At 36.1% G+C, this 16,282-nt stretch overlaps 1 protein-coding gene across 4 annotated transcripts in view; it reads left to right on the top strand.

The window, feature by feature from the left end:
• The window catches only part of spas (spastin), a 322,787-nt gene that overhangs the window by 163,250 nt on the left and 143,255 nt on the right, over positions 1–16,282 (top strand). For all 4 annotated transcript variants that reach the window (XM_090407599.1, XM_090407596.1, XM_090407597.1 and 1 more), the window contains one exon: positions 6,729–6,913. In XM_090407599.1, the coding sequence (XP_090263725.1) occupies positions 6,729–6,913 (185 nt within the window). The remainder of the gene's footprint in view (positions 1–6,728; positions 6,914–16,282) is intronic.

Consider the following 16,282-nt stretch of genomic DNA (forward strand, 5'->3'; position numbering starts at 1 on the left):
GTAAATGATATGCATGTCAGCCTTCTCCTGATTTGCGAAAGAATCCATCCTTTTTTGTACTCCACAGTAGAAATAACGATGACTGCAAAAACCAGCACTTATAAGTGTTCACTGGAAAGCACCCTCTAGCGCTTCACCACTTGAGTTCGGATCATGCATTGTATGATGAAAAGTGCTTGTTTAGGTGTGTTCTATCACTCCTTAAAGTTTGGCCCAAGAGTTCTGAATCGCCCTGTATATATATTACGATTTTTATAATGCCATACTGTTGGAAGAGATGGTCATGTGATTGCTGTTGGATATATTTACCTGTGGTTGGTTGGTTGGTCAGCAGCTAAGGAATTTCACAAAGTAAAGTCAGCACATCCAGAAGTTTGCTAACTCAGTTTCAGCAACAACCCAAAAGTAGAATAATGAATCTGTTACTGCTACCCTTGGGACAGATGTCACTAACATCTTACATTGCAGCCAGAACTTTGCTATCTCCCAGAAACATACCACCAGTTTGGCTAACAGTCAGATGTTAGTGACATCAGTAGGTAGTAACCTCTCCAACAGAGAATTTAAGGATTTATGCTCATAAAATAACTACTCCAGTCTGAAACACTGGCTTACCTACTGTCTGTTAAACTATGATTAAATCAACACACAAGACAAAACTATTTAGACTTCTGAGAAACATCATCTTCTGTCTGTTCAGAGTTGCAAACAAATTATAACCTTATAATTCCAGATCCCTTCTACCCTATATGTGGGCTACCAAAAGCCTATTTAAAAATAGGCTTTTGATAGCTCTCACCTACCAACTAGCTAAATACTTAGCCATACTGCTGTCGACATCCCTTCACATGTGAAGAACTACCCATTTTAAGTCCAGTATAATCATGATATTATTTAAGGAAATTGCAACATACACTATGTTGTAATTAAAATAATTTGTAATATTTCTGCAGTCTGTCATCACCAAGGAACAGTGAACAAACTGATATATGTACACAGGTGCTATATTGAATAAATAAGACTGAAGCAGAGCAATAAAAGTGAGAATAGCCCTAAATAGTGCCCGGTGGACTAGGATGGGTGTTTGGATAAAATCCTAAGGACAAGTGCCTCCCACATTTGCAATAGTTTCATGCAACCAGATTTAAGGCTGAGACAGGTTCAGGAATAGTCTTCATATTTAAATTTGCTCATGTGGTGTAAGGTTGATATTTTTCCATCTTATCCCGTAGCACATTCATCAGCAAGTCTTGATTTGCTGTAAAATGATGGAACCAGATTTAGTCTTTGTGTCCTGCCTGTTTGGTTATAATAGGAATGTGTTCAAGTTCAATGGTGAGTACATTATTGTTGGAGTTTATCAATTTTGACCTGTTTTACAGGGTTTTAATAATCCCATACTGTTAGGACTATTGGTGAATATATCAACCTGTGTGTTTTCTGTAAACTAAGAATGCCAAAAGGATCTCAGATTGGAGTGTAATCAAAATATTTAGGAAGGGATGTGTTGTTTTTCTCTTTCTAAGGTGAACTGTATCCTGGTGTTAGGAATGTAAGAGCCATCAAAATCACTGAGTATGAGGATTACATCTTGTTAGACTACTATGACCACTCAGGATTTGCTGAATATATCTTGTATTCACACCACAGGATATTATTAATAATCATGATCAGCTGTCCCAATTATGTTAAGTCTCTGTAAAAGAGACTGTGCCAATTTGTTTATTTCTTTAAATAGATTGTTTTTTTTTTTTTGTACAGTGTTCAGTAAATTTATAAATGTTAAATCTGATTGGTGCAATGACTTAACTATTATTTTTAGAATCCAAGAAATGATTGACTAAAGACAAAAAAAAAAAAAAAAAAAATGTATATAATAAATATATATATGATGAAACTAAAAATTATATACATGGTTAATACAATTAAATTATTAGCTACATACTCTATATAACTATTTGGATCCAAGGCCTAAATAGAAACTATACTTTTAAGATTTATCCATAAAAACCTACACCTCATAAGGGATCTGATAAGCATAGCTAACAACAACAGTGAAACAATGGGTCTTGTAACACTAGACCAAGAAAGAGCTTTTGATGGCATTGAACATCGCTACCTATTCAGCTATATAACATCCATTAAGATGTTATAGCTCAAGTACACTTTTGCATGAAAATAAACAACCGGCTCATCTGTACCATAGAGTACAGGTATTAAACAAGGCTGTCCACTTTCAGATCCTCTTTACACAATTATCATAGAGCCCTTTTTTGTGTAGAGTAAGCATGCTGCTTAATCCTGTCCTAAGCTTTCTTACCAAGCCATAACCTTGAAAGCATATGATGTTACAGTTATAACCTGCAAAGAAGAGGATTTCTATAACATACAAACAGCATACCAAAAATACCAAACTAAACTAAATGCACACAAAATCACAGGACTGTAGTGTGGCAAATGGAAAAACTGAACAGATTCTTCAATATGTGGTCACTGGTCTGCAGAGGGAAACAGATACCTGGGATTTTGCCTATGAAACATGCCTTCTTACATGAATAAGAACTGGGATACATTCACTAAGCATTTCAAGCGAGTATTAGGAAAGTGGGCAGCAATACGGGCCTCCTCCTCCTCCACAAGAGTAAGAGCAATAATTGTTAACTAAATAGCTAGTGTCCTTACATTGGTAGCTATTTAGTTAACTTGGCATACACAAAAGATTCTCACATCGCCAGTGCAATTTATCAAACAAATACAGTCAACATCTATAGATTCATATGGAGCCAAACAAACTGGCTTTCCTTCTCCAAGCTAAGTACTTCTCTTAAAGAAGGACAAAACTTGACTGCCACTGATTACAGGATAACAACATTCGCACTCACTTTTTCCTTAATACACTACAACAGAAAATGGCACACAAACGCATTACCGAATATATTTTCAGTTCTGCCACTAGAGGTCTCTTTATCCACAACCTTAAGAATGACAAAAGCACACATGCCAGTGAGCTTAACAAATTTCTACAGAAATGCTCTTCGAAAATGGGAGAAGTTCAACCTCCAGCACACAGTGAAGACAGCATCTCTTCCTGAAATCCTCATGGAACCCATCTTCTACAAAATGATGGCAAGCAACCTCATCACTCAGAGATTTTCTCTGAGTGATGAGGTCTTGGATGATAATTTTTCTTCAAGCCTTACCTGGCACTTTCCAAAATCGGTCACAAAATTGGAACACGGGGAATCGGGACAAGTAGGTTCACACTGTGAAATCTGCTTTTCAAGCTGCTATGCCTGATAGCATTGTAATCATATGCATTTCATTTCTCTTTATTTTAAGTGTCTTTATTTTTTTTTCTATAACTTATATACTGTTATTCTAATTAGCTGTGCGCAAGTTCTCTCTCTCTCTCTCTCTGAATCTTTCTTGCTTATATTATTACGTACTATGTTTATCTACCTTTCGCACTATGAGTCTTATGCCTAAGATACTAGAAAATTTATTTAATTTAGACTGCACCACTAATATCATTTAATTAGCATAAAACTGAATAATATGGCCGGCAGATTTCTCTAACGCAACTTCCTTCAATAAAACTTTACACAAACAGTCGTGGTCTATTCTTTTACTTAACTTTATGCTTCGGCTATCTCACATAGTTTTCCGCTCACAAGTCCGATTTATTTAGGAACAGTGCAGTTGTAAAAATAAACAATCGGGCAGCACTCCTTTAACAAAAAAACAGAACACATTTTATTTACACTAGTATTAAATATACATGAATTAAGCAATAGGGAGATTGCTTTCTCTATCCATCTATAAAAATGCTTTAGCACAAATTAGAACCTTTTACTTCAACATTAATTAATCTCTTTAACTCAAAAACCTATTAATTCTCTGCTTACAAATTTAACTTATTAAACTCCTAGTTTACTTGCAAAGAGGTTAGAGTTATTTTTACAAATTTGATATCAATTTCCTACATGCCAATTGACTCTCTTAAGGACACTTCTTATCACTATTAAACAAAAATCTTAAACGTCCTTTTATAACAACTATAAGAGGGAATGTACAAAAGTGTGTAACTTACAAAGGCTCTGTATTGCACATTCAGTCAAAAGTCTTTCACTAAAAGTTCTATGGCAATTCTTTCATCTCAGCTCTTGAGCTTCTTTCAGGAAATTTGGCTTCAGTAGTATCTCATCGGAAAAATAGTTGGCTGTAAACAGTGACCTGTGGTACTCATACAGCTCCAGCAAAATGTTGTTCTCCCAGACGAAAAGAAAAACTTCTGAGCAAAGCTGCTTCAGGTAGTTTACATCGCCTTTTCTCCTCTGCTTTGGCTCGCTAAAAATGTCTGGACGACTGCCGCCTCAAGTAGCTAGAACTCCCGCCTCTAAGAAATTGTAATTGCCGCCAACTGTCAGCGCTGGGATCCCTCTCTGATCTGAAGCTTTTTCTCTGGCAATCGAAACCTCCTTTCGGCAACTCGAAGCTCTCTCTCTCTCTCTCTCTCGACTGGAACCGGGAAACCACTCTCTGGCAACTGCTGGAAGCAGGGAGCTCTGTCTGTGGCCTCTGGGAAACACTCTCTCTGGCCTAGAAGTCATCTCTCTTTTAGCGACATCTCGAACTGGGAAGCTCCCTATGCTTGGCTCTGTCCCTTTTTATTATGCCTTCGCTGTGGTCTGATAATTCGTTGATTGTCTCTAGTTGATGCTGGTAACTGATGTTTCTGAAGATTGCTATGTCAAGTACATCTGATCTGCCGTGAGGTGCTGCTACCACAACTGAGTTGAGTGTTGTGTTGTGCGCATACAGTAGTACCCGCATACTACTGTATGCAGCCACTTCTGTTGTTGGTGATGCTGAACCAGGCTGTGTGCTTAGCGTTTAAATCTCCTGCTGTGATGGTGGGGTCTGTGGTGCCAAGGACGGCATATAGGTCTGCTATCAGTATAGGGTTGCTTGGTGAGTTGTAGGTGGCATATATCTTGAGGCTTCCTGTGTTCTTTGTGTGGACTTCTATTCCTGTAATCTCTAGGTTGGTGGCCTGTGGGTTGGGTATAATGCATAACATCATACATGTCTGCAAGGAGATGTGTTTTGCATTATGAGAGATACTAAAGAAAGTGATCAGAGCTTACTCATGTCCACATCCTCAGTATTGCAACAGTCTTCTAGTCCTTCATCACCTTTGTAATATGTCCCTTCAAATTTCAGTCAATACCATCCTAAGATCCCTTTCTGCTTCCTCTAGTTTAATTGCACTATTAGAAATGCAAATACTTGACAGATGCATTTAGTTGCATTAAACTAAAATCCCTATTCAATCACCATGTGTTCAGCAAATCCTCCACAAAGACCATAACATCAGCACTACTATTAATAACCATTCCAATTTCTCATTGAAATAGGAAACATCTACCTGCAATCCAGTGATAGTATCACGGACATGAAGGTTGAACAGTAAGATCCTTGGAGAATCCCATATGTGACTTTTGTTTTTCTTAATACTTCTTTCCCATATGCAACTTAGATCTTTCAGACAGCCCATTTTCCATCTATTTCACTAATCTGATATGTAAACCCACATTTCATTTATCATGTCTGTCCTTTGAAAAAAAAAAAATCTTGAAATAAGACTGCTTCTTTATCAAGTCCATGCTGATACTGAAATATTATTATACAGTATCTCCATGCAGTCATAAGTCATTGCAAGAGAACCATTATTTGCACAATATCTATACTTATCATACATCTCCTTAAACTCAGTTACTGATGCACTTGACTACCTCTGGCACTTAATTCTACTTTTACCACTCTTCAAACAAAAAATGTAGTTCTTAACAGCTTGCTAACCACACTCTTACACAATTTCTATGGGTGATCCCTAATTCTCTCCTGCTATGTACTGAAAAGTCTTCAGTGTTAATCCTATGAAACTTCTTTTGATAGCTTACATGCTTCTATCGTGTGTCCTCTTTTCTGCCTTTCAGTAATTTTTGAAGCCCTAACAAACCTTCAAAAAATACACACACACATATATATGCATGCTAATCATTGGCAGGCATAACCTGACTGCTGTTCTTTATTAATTAAAACATAGTATTATCTGATGTCTCAGGCCAAAATTTGACTTTGTTCAAGGTATTTCATCTGGCAAAACAAGTTTTATATACACATCATGCTCTCATTTCTTGGAAGTGGTGGTGGGGGCATGAATGAATCTTTTTTACAGTTGAAATGGAAAAAAAAAAAAAAAATACAATTTAAAAACTATTAGAAACTTGTCTAATTATGATTCTAATATATTATGTCTAAATATATGCCATGTTGAGTCCTTATAGTCATTTGATTTTGTAGTGACTGTATTGCCTAAATTTAATATTTCTAGTAACCATTATGGCTTTACAGCCCTTGTGTTCTACACATACAGTACAGTTCCTTTATTTCCTTATCACGAATATTTTCCTTAATATGTCACTCTACTGTTCAAGAGGTTATATTATATAATAAATATCATATTACTCCCCCTATGTTTCATTATCACTTGTATATTGCTGCAACAAGCATTATGTTATCATTTGTACTGCTTCTTCAGTCTTAATAGTTTTCAATTTCAAAAGTTATAATTTATAAAAATACATTTACAATTGTGGAAATTCATTGCTTTTATATATTAAATGCTGATATTCACAGAAAAATCCTTTCTTCCCCTCTTTTAGTATCTAATAGAAAGGTTGCATTGCGCAAGATCAGTCTACCAATGAAAAGTCAAACACTGCCAAGGGCCATGCCCTCCTCGCCTCGCTTGATGAGGACTGGTGCTATTTCAAGGAAGGTACCTACAACACCACCAACCGTCCGACGTCAGTTTTCTCAACCGCCCATTATTGGATCCTCTCCAAAGGTATACTAATATATTTCCATTCCATTCAATAAATCAAATGAAATCTTAAGTACTTCTAGTAGGCTGTATTGATAATCATATTTTCATCAGTCCCATCATTGAAACATTTTAGAATCTAATATACTCTGAATCCTGGGAGGAATTCATACTTATTTAACTCAATTGCAAATAACTGTTAGTTTTTCATATCTGTGAAATGCTAAGGATGATCTTTTTTAATGAAAAGGGGTAAAGATGGTAAATAAAAAATTAGTTTGGTGGGCTTGAAATTAGAATGGATGAATGAATGTCAGCTAGTTATTGTTTAACAGGTTTTGACATTAGAGATGTCAAAATGTTATAGACCATGTTGGTGACCATAGAAATATGTCTATAGAAAAAGCATGCAGTAAAAATGGGATAGGTATATGTTGTTATCCTTGACAAGAAATTATATTCCTGTTTTTGTGTTGTGTATTTTTTTACAAAATATATAGCTAGACAGAATGAATCAGTGCAAAAGAGATAATTAACTGCTGTTCTGAACAGAATTAGGAGTTTTTTAATTGGTGTGGGAGCATTTCATAAATGTAGAAAGTATTCTAGAGTGTTACAGATTTTAGGATACGTACAAAGTAAATGGTTTGGTTTTTCAGGAGAGAAGGAACCATTCTTTAGGGCTAAAGGTAAAGCCTAGTATTCTGGATTCAAGAAAAGAAGTTAGCCTTTTTCTAAGAAAGCAAATTTCTTTTCTACCTTTTTTTTTTTTTTTTAATAGTGGGAAAGAAAGTAAATTATATTTGATAATAAATTGTATTCATGTTTACATCCTTTACCTGAGAGTGAGAAAAAAAATTTTTACATGAAAGATTTTCATAACCAGGCTACTTGTACATCGAGGTGCTTGGCTTTGTGCCATGTTGCCTTAGTAAATCTCTTTTACACAAAAATAATGAATAGAAGTCTCCTTTTGCATAAAATCAGATGTGATTGAATTCAATAACTTCACCTGTTTACTGCCTGGCAGTTCCATAGTACTTTATTTTTCAATAGAGGCACTCTGTTGAAATAAGGATTATAATAGACAAAAATATATTACATTTTACTGTTTTTAAAAATAAATCTTAAATACCACATTATGTCCCCCCCCCCCCCAAAAAAAAAAGAACCAAGTACAAAGTTCTTTTTAGTAGAATGTTTCTGCTACTAGAAAATTCTGGTGTGAATTTTAGCATTTTATTCAGAAAAATAAGCATCCGCACTATTGGTGACTTTCACTAGCACAAATGAACTTCAATGATACCTGTGGTATCGATTAATGACAAAATATTTACAACTATACTTAAAAAATTCAGAAGTTTCAGATTGAATCATTGAAGCAACTGTTCAAATGTATTGAACATTAAAACATCTTTCCTTGTTCACAAAAGGAAGGATGTTTACCAATTGGCTAAATTCATTTCAGGTGCTTCATGCTAGACCACAACATACATGCATACAACACTGTCTTTCTTAGCATGCTGTTGATATCATCACAAAATCTTTATGGAAAGACATGAAGCTTGTCCACAGAAGCTTTGCAAGCACAATTATTGTTTGTGGAGAGTTCAAGGGCCTTATGTTGTCCTAATTTAAATTGTACTTTATGTCAAATTTTGGAGATTATTTTTATACATGTATCTGAGTCAGAAGACTCATTGCAGGATATCCATGCAAACCTTTATATATACAATACCTATCATACCTCTCTATAAAATCATTCACTGTCAGGACATTGACAACTACTTCTGACAAAACATGACACTCATCCACCACTCTCCAAGCAAAAATTCTAGTTTGCACATCCTTACTAACCACACTCTTACAGGAATTTGCATACAGGAATCATCCCTAGTGCTCTCTCTCTCTCTCTCTCTCTCTCTCTCTCTCTCTCTCTCTCTCTCTCTCTCTCTGTGTGTTATATTGAAAAATATCTTTTGTGTCTCTTCTAGAATCCTCTTTAGTAATTTATAAGTTTCTATCATGTCTCACAATAAAATGTATCAACTTAACTTTGCAATCCACACACCTTCAGTCTAGCCTCATGGGGAGCATTTCACAGACCTGTTGCCAGCTTCATCACTTATCTCTGGATCTTCATTACCACCTCCTGATCCCCCACAAAATCCAGCTGACCAAATCCATGCATGGCAATCAAGATGTTGCCAAATCCAAGCTTTGTAAGGAGGGAAAATAACATCCCTATCTTTACTTGTGATATTTTTCAATATGCAAGTAATCTGTTGAGTTACTTTGATAACTTTTGTAGTATGAATTCTGAACTTCAACACCCTGTTTACCATTATCACCCAAATCCCTAGCCTCATCAAATCTCTCATCATCAATGTGATGCAGTATATAATTTTTTCAACACGAAGTGCAGATAACCTTATGTTTTTCAACATTACATTGATAGCCATTGTCTCCTCTCCCAATTTTGCATCATCAGCAAGCTACTGAATACTCCCCCTTTTTAAATCATTCTATGTGTTATTAATCTAGAAATTAAGGTAATGGCTCTAGTATAGATCCCTGAGGCACTCCACTAGTAACCTTAATTCTAGATTTCACTCCACCATACCATCAGCTTTATATCCATTACCATTTGTTCCAGCTTATGTAATGGTTTTCTATTTTATATTTTGTCAGATGCTTTTAATCAGTCATATTATAAAATATGAGTAAATTACTAAGGCAGAACCTGCCTTTTACAAAACCTTGCTGCCGACTCAGAGTATTGTATTCTTATCTGCCCATTCCTGGATTTTATTTTTAACCAACTTTTCCAATAATTAAACCACCACTCCTAAGAAGTATCTCACTAGTCTGTAATTTTATACTTCTATCTTGGAGCCACCTTTATGTAAAGGAGCTATGTTAATCTCTTTCCAATCCCTTGGAACCTTGCCATACCCAAGACTTATATTAAACAACTTTTTCAGGGGTACCACTGCAAATTATCTTGTATATTCTCATAGCACGATAACTAAATACTTAAGGAATTGACAGCGTACACTAGAAATATAAATTAAATCAACTTTAATCATTAAATAAACACAGTGGCAAATAAAGAATTTGAATGAATACGGAGTCGGCATATCAACAAGTTTGATATACGCAAATTAGAAAACTCAATAGGCTCCTTAAGAAGGTCACTTCTTGGCCTGTGGAGATTACTAACAGGCTAAAACCATATAACTCTAGACCCCCCGTATATATGGGCTCCCAAAAATACATAAAGAAAATGTGCCATTACGTCCCATAGTGGATGGCATTGATTCCCCCACTTACAAATTAGCCAAATATTTAGCCAACGCGCTCTCACACTATACTAGCAACACATCATCGCACACAAAAAAAAAATCAGCCCACTTCAAAGCCAGTATAGAAAACTTTACACTCCAACATAATGACATAATGGTCAGTTTTGACGTCTCCTCCTTATTCACAAATGTCCCCCTCAAAGAAACCTTAGAGCTAATCCAAGCTAAATTTCCTCCCGATATTTCAGCCCTATTTCGGTTCACAATGAACTCGGGCTATTTTGTTTGGCAGGAAAAATTCTACAAACAGATAGAGGGGACAGCCATGGGTTCACCATTTTCCCCACCCTTGGCCAACTTCTTTATGGAGACTGTTGAAGAGAAAGCCTTAAACTCTGCCCCACAAAAACCTACCATTATGGCTTTGCTACGTTGATGATGTGTTTGCTCTTTGGCCACATGGCCTGGATACACTGCTCTCCTTCTTATCACACTTAAACAACCAACACCCTAGAATCAAGTTCACCCTGGAAAAAGAGAAAAACGATAGCCTCCCCTTCCTAGACACACTAGTCCTGCCAACCTGATGGAACCTTGGTTTTCTCAGTTTATAGAAAACCCACCCATACAGGCAGATACCTTCACCAACCCCCCCCCCCCCCCCCCCACACACACACAACAATATGGAGTTATTAAGACACTATTCAACAGGGCAAAACTAATCTGTTCGAATATGGCCAAGCCCTAACCACTGAACTAAATCACATCCTTAACACTTTCTCAGCCAATGGCTCCTCCCCCCCCCCCAAAAAAATCCCCAAAATACTAAAACCAGTTATCCACAACCCACCTCCCCTCTTTCACAAAAACGATTACTCTAAATCCATCACCATTCCTTACATCTGAGGCACCTCGGAAAAAATCAACAAAATCCTAAAAAAAACATGACTTGGCCTCTTGTTACAGACCACATAGAAAATTGGCATCCCTTATCTGCTCCACTAAAGACCAACCACTTCCCCTAGACCTACCTTGTGTATACCAGGTCCCTTGCAGCTGTAAATTGTCCTCCTTTGGCCAAACAGGCAGAACAGCAAATATCAGAATCTCAGAACACAAGGACTACATCCGATTTTGTCAGTATAGCCTCTCTGGATGCAGACCAATCTCTGGATACTTGCCACAGAATAAGGTGGAAGAAAGCCACAGTAATACACCACAGCAAGTTCAAATATGAAAGACTATTTATGTAATCAGCCTGAGCCCTTAGGAACATGCCAAAGCTCAACAAATTTGGATGCATGAGACTGTCCTAAATTTGGGAAACATATATCAGAAGAACTTCAGCCCAAAGGCCGAGAACACCTGATATAGCCTGCCAGGAGGCACCATCAGGACTTTAGGAAAACGGTAGCTTCCTCGCTTCGTTTCTCATTTGATAACATGATAATGTGATGTTGCTGAAATATCGGAAAGTATATATTAAAGTTCATTTAATTTATATTTCTAGTGTACGCTGTCAATTCCTTAAGTATTTAGTTATCTTGTTTAACCAGCGTATAAGCCTCCCACACACAAGAATTCTCATAGTAGATAGGCCAACATGCCATCCAGTCCAACTACTGTATTCACATTAACATTTTTCAATATGTTTAGTACCTGTAGCTCATCTGCCTCAGTTCTGGTGTGACCGAGACAGATGTAAATCTGTCTCGGTCACACCAGAAATTGCAAAATCATCCACCTGGATCATTGAAAAGTGATCACTTAATACCTCAACTATTCCTTCTCCTTCTGCCACTTTTCTACCATCAGCAATGATTAATTATCCTTCCATGATCATTTTTTCTCTTACTTGCCATATGTCGGTGGAGAGGGGGACTCTTGAATTTACTTTGGCCTGCTTAGCTAATTTTCTGTCATGGTCAGTTTTAACTTTTCTTACCATACCACTTTCTATTGCTTATGAGATTGCTGATCACCTTTTCTTTATATCCCCCCCCCCTCCCACACACAAAGTATTTTGCATCGTCTGCTTTGCTACTATTCATCCGCTTCTTTTTTTATTATATGGATATGTCTATTGTGTCAGAAGACTCATTGTGGAGAGAGGTTATTCACACACACACATACCATTATTCACATATTATCTATCATATCTCTCTCTCCTTGAACCTATCGCATCTCTTACCAAGAAAGCACTTGCAACCACCTCTGACAACCCATTCACAATCCATCAAGCAAAAGTTGTAGTCCTAACATGTTAGGTCCTAAGCCTTAACAATTTCCAGGGATAATGCCTCATATCTTCCTTGCTGCCATGTACAGTAGGCCCTTGATTTAATGGACTAATTGGGAAGAAGGAGTGTCTGCTATTGCCAAAAGTCTGTTAAATTGAATGTATTTTAAAAACTAAACTTACAATATACAGGATGTATTAAAATTTTGTATAAATATGCATAAAATATAATCTTTGTACATTGAGTAATTTATATATGCCATTAAAACATCTGTTAAAATTAAATTTACGACAGGAACCAAACTTTATTTTAATTGAACATGTCAAAAACTATGCAATGCAACTAATGGAATGTTTCCACCACTTTATTATGTTCAATGTGAACCTTATTTTTATTAATCCATTTTAGAGGGAGGAGGAAGGGAATACTTCAAAATTCTTAAAATCCATTGAATAAAAAACATACAATATGTTAAAGATGTATAATATTCAATATTAATATTAACGTAATTGAAAGAATCGCAATTTTCACAGTCAGAAATACAGCTGTCATATGGAAGGAGAGGTGTTAATTCCTTGTTGGTAGAAGGTTCTGATGAAACAGGTCCAGTTGAAGTTGTGCAGGGCCCCTACTGGGTGCACCACCACTGCTGACAACCTTGATTTGGCCTAACTCCATGTTGTTCTTCTCCAGTCTTTGCTTTCATAATTTTTCTCAGCTATTTCTCAAGTATACTTGCATAAATCTTATGAGGAACACTGAGTAGCAAAATTCTTCTAATTTTCAAATTCAGGTTTATTTTCCTTTATATAGATGTATGCTCTGAGAGTTGAGTTGTCCTCCAGACATCTGGATTTCATCTTCTGAACAGGCCTTCTGAATTATGCAGTGATGCCACTGTAAAACTTTTATACTTCTATATTTGAGAATTTCTTGTCAAATATCATCTACTTAGGTTTTTGATGGCTTTTTCTACTTCAAGTATAGACATGTATTCCTGATTGCATTCCTGTTCTATGTTTTCTACCACCATGCTGTTGTAATCATATGCTGTTTCTTATCATTATTAATTTATCTTTATTTTAATTGTCTTTATTTTTTCTCTATACCTTTTATATTTTATCTATATCTTTATATGTCGTTATTCTAATTTAGCTGTGCGCACTGTCTCTCTCTGAATCTTTTTTGCTTATTTTATTACGTACTATTTTTATCTACCCTTCGCACTACGAGTCTTATGCCCAAGATACTAGAAAATTTATTTAATTTAGGCTGCGCCACTAATATCATTTAATTAGCATAAAACTCAATACGGCCAGCAGATTTCTCTCTCTCTAACACAAATTCCTTCAATAAAACTTTACACAAACAGTCGTGGTCAATTCTTTTACTTAACTTTACGCTTCCGCTATATCACTTAGTTTCCTGCTCACAAGTCCAATTTATTTAGGAACAGTGCAGTTGTAAAAATAAACGAACAGGCAGCACTTTTAACAAAAAGAACAAAACAATTTATTTTCATTACTATGAAATATACATGAATTTAAACATTAGGGAGATTGCTTTCTCTATCCATTTCATAAAATCTTTAGCATAAATTATAACCTATTTACTTTAACACTAATTAACTTCTTTAACTCACAGCCTTATTTATTCTCTGCTTACAAATTCAACTTAGTAAACTTCTAGTTTACTTGCAAAGAGGTTAGCTAACTCTGTTAAGTTATCTTTACAAATTTTATATCAACTTCCAATGTGCCAATCGATTCTCTTAATGACCATTCTTACTATTATTGAACAATCTCTTAAAAGTCCATCTACAACATACTATGAGAGGGAATATACAAAAGGTTTTAACTTACAAAAGACTCTGCATTGCACATTTAGTCAAAAGTCCTTCACTTCAGTCTTATGGCATTTCTTTCATTCTCAGATCTTGAGCTTCCTCAGGAATGTCTGGCTTCAGTAATATATCTCAACGGGAAAATAGTGGGCTGCGAACTATGACCAAAAAGGTTGTTCTCCCACCTCCCACGGCGAAAAAATAAAATCTTCCAAGCGAAGTTGCTTCGGGTAATTTACATCACCTTTTCTCCTCTGCTTTGGCTCGCCGAAAATGCCTGGACGACTGCCATCTCAAGTAGCTTGAACTCCCACCTCTAAGAAACTGTAATTGCCCTCTTTTGACTCTCAAATGGGATCCCTTTCTCTTCTCGGCAACTGGAAGCTCTTCCAAAAACTGAAACTGCCACCAACTCTGCTTCAGGAATTTACATAGACTTTTCTCCTCTTGCTTGGGATCGCCGAAATGACTGGAAGCTCTCTGACAACTGGAACCGGGCACCTGCTCTCTCTAACAACTTCTGGATCCGGGAAGCACTTTATGCTAGGCTCAGCCCCTTTTTATTATCCTACTCTGAGACCTCACATAAAGTTTCTAACCCTCGAAGAAATCGGCATGATTCTTTCATCTTAAGTTTCAAGTTCGGCATGCTCTTTGTTCTCTTCTGTGCCTTCTTTTGATTGTAAGTTGCTGGCCATTGGAAAGTTGTTTGAACCTTTCAGACAGTCTTTGGACTCTCTGAAAGGTTCAAATTTGTATGTGAGAAAGGCTTACAAGCTCTGCATAAGCCTTTCTCATGCATACAAAATTTCATAAACAACCTTTCTTATGCTGCCATGTAGATCTATTAGATAAAACTTCGGCAGCAAAACATTGCCTTTGTTTTTAACACTCTAAAATATTCTTATTAAAGGAGTATATACAGTTAACTTCCAAAGGGTTATTTACAAAAAATATCTAGTACAAAATATACAGAGACAAGTTATTTTTACAACATTCTCATGGGACTTGACCTCTGTAAAATAAAAAAAATCGATGTAAAGCGCTTTGATATTTTTAAACTACATTGAATTTTACACTGTCACTGCTTGTTTCATGCAGCAATTTTTAAAATTAATTACTCCAGACATCTAGAATATTTTTATCTCTAGTTTTTGTAACCTTTTATCTGATTTTTTTTGCAGTACTCTTTCCTCAGGGAGGTGGCAAAATGTTCCAAGCTTTTTCAATAGCCTCTTAAGAACATTTCGCCACCATCCTGATATTTCTTTTCTATCCTCTTACCGTAGTCTTCCCATGACTTATGATTGGCTAATTTTACAGTGCTTTGCTTTCTTGCACTTTTCTCTGTATTATCTAAGAACATAAGCTGACTTATTGTCTAAAATATTCTTATTAAAGGAGTATATACAGTTAACTTCCAAAGCGTTATTTACAAAAAATATCTAGTACAAAATATACAGAGAAAAACAAGTTGTTACTTGCCAGGAACTTTTAATATACATTTTTCCTCCCCTTGAGTACCTCTTTAACTTCTTGAGTCCATTGCGAAGGTCTGAATTGGCTATCCTTGCACACAACCTCGCCACATGCCTCTCTGGCTAAATCAGTGTTTTTTTTTTTGTTGTTCAGGGTTTGGCACTGAATCTCCAATATTTGGCTCTTGTTTTCAAACTTTCGTTTTTTGTTGAATAGGGTTTGTGTATTTGAGCCTACAATTCACTTCTGAAAGTTGCTCAACTTTGATTCTTTTTTAAAACTTTCTTAGACACTCTTCTTTTCAATAGAAATTCAATTTTATCCTGGTCAACCCTTAAATGGTTTGCACCTTCCAATTTCAAATCCTCTGGAAACAATCTTATTTTCATCAGGCTTGTTTAACCAAGCACTCCTCCAGCCATCATGAAATTCTGTCATGTTGTACCAGCATTTTCCATTATGGTTAAGCCAGTAAGAATACAAATTGGGTGGTTAAATTGCAAATTGCTAGCCCATCCTCATTTGC

This window comes from Typopeltis vanoorti, chromosome 17 (assembly GCF_054136105.1).
Source record: "Typopeltis vanoorti isolate ZY-2024b chromosome 17, IOZ_Tvanoo_1.0, whole genome shotgun sequence".
Taxonomy (NCBI): Eukaryota; Metazoa; Arthropoda; class Arachnida; order Uropygi; family Thelyphonidae; genus Typopeltis; species Typopeltis vanoorti.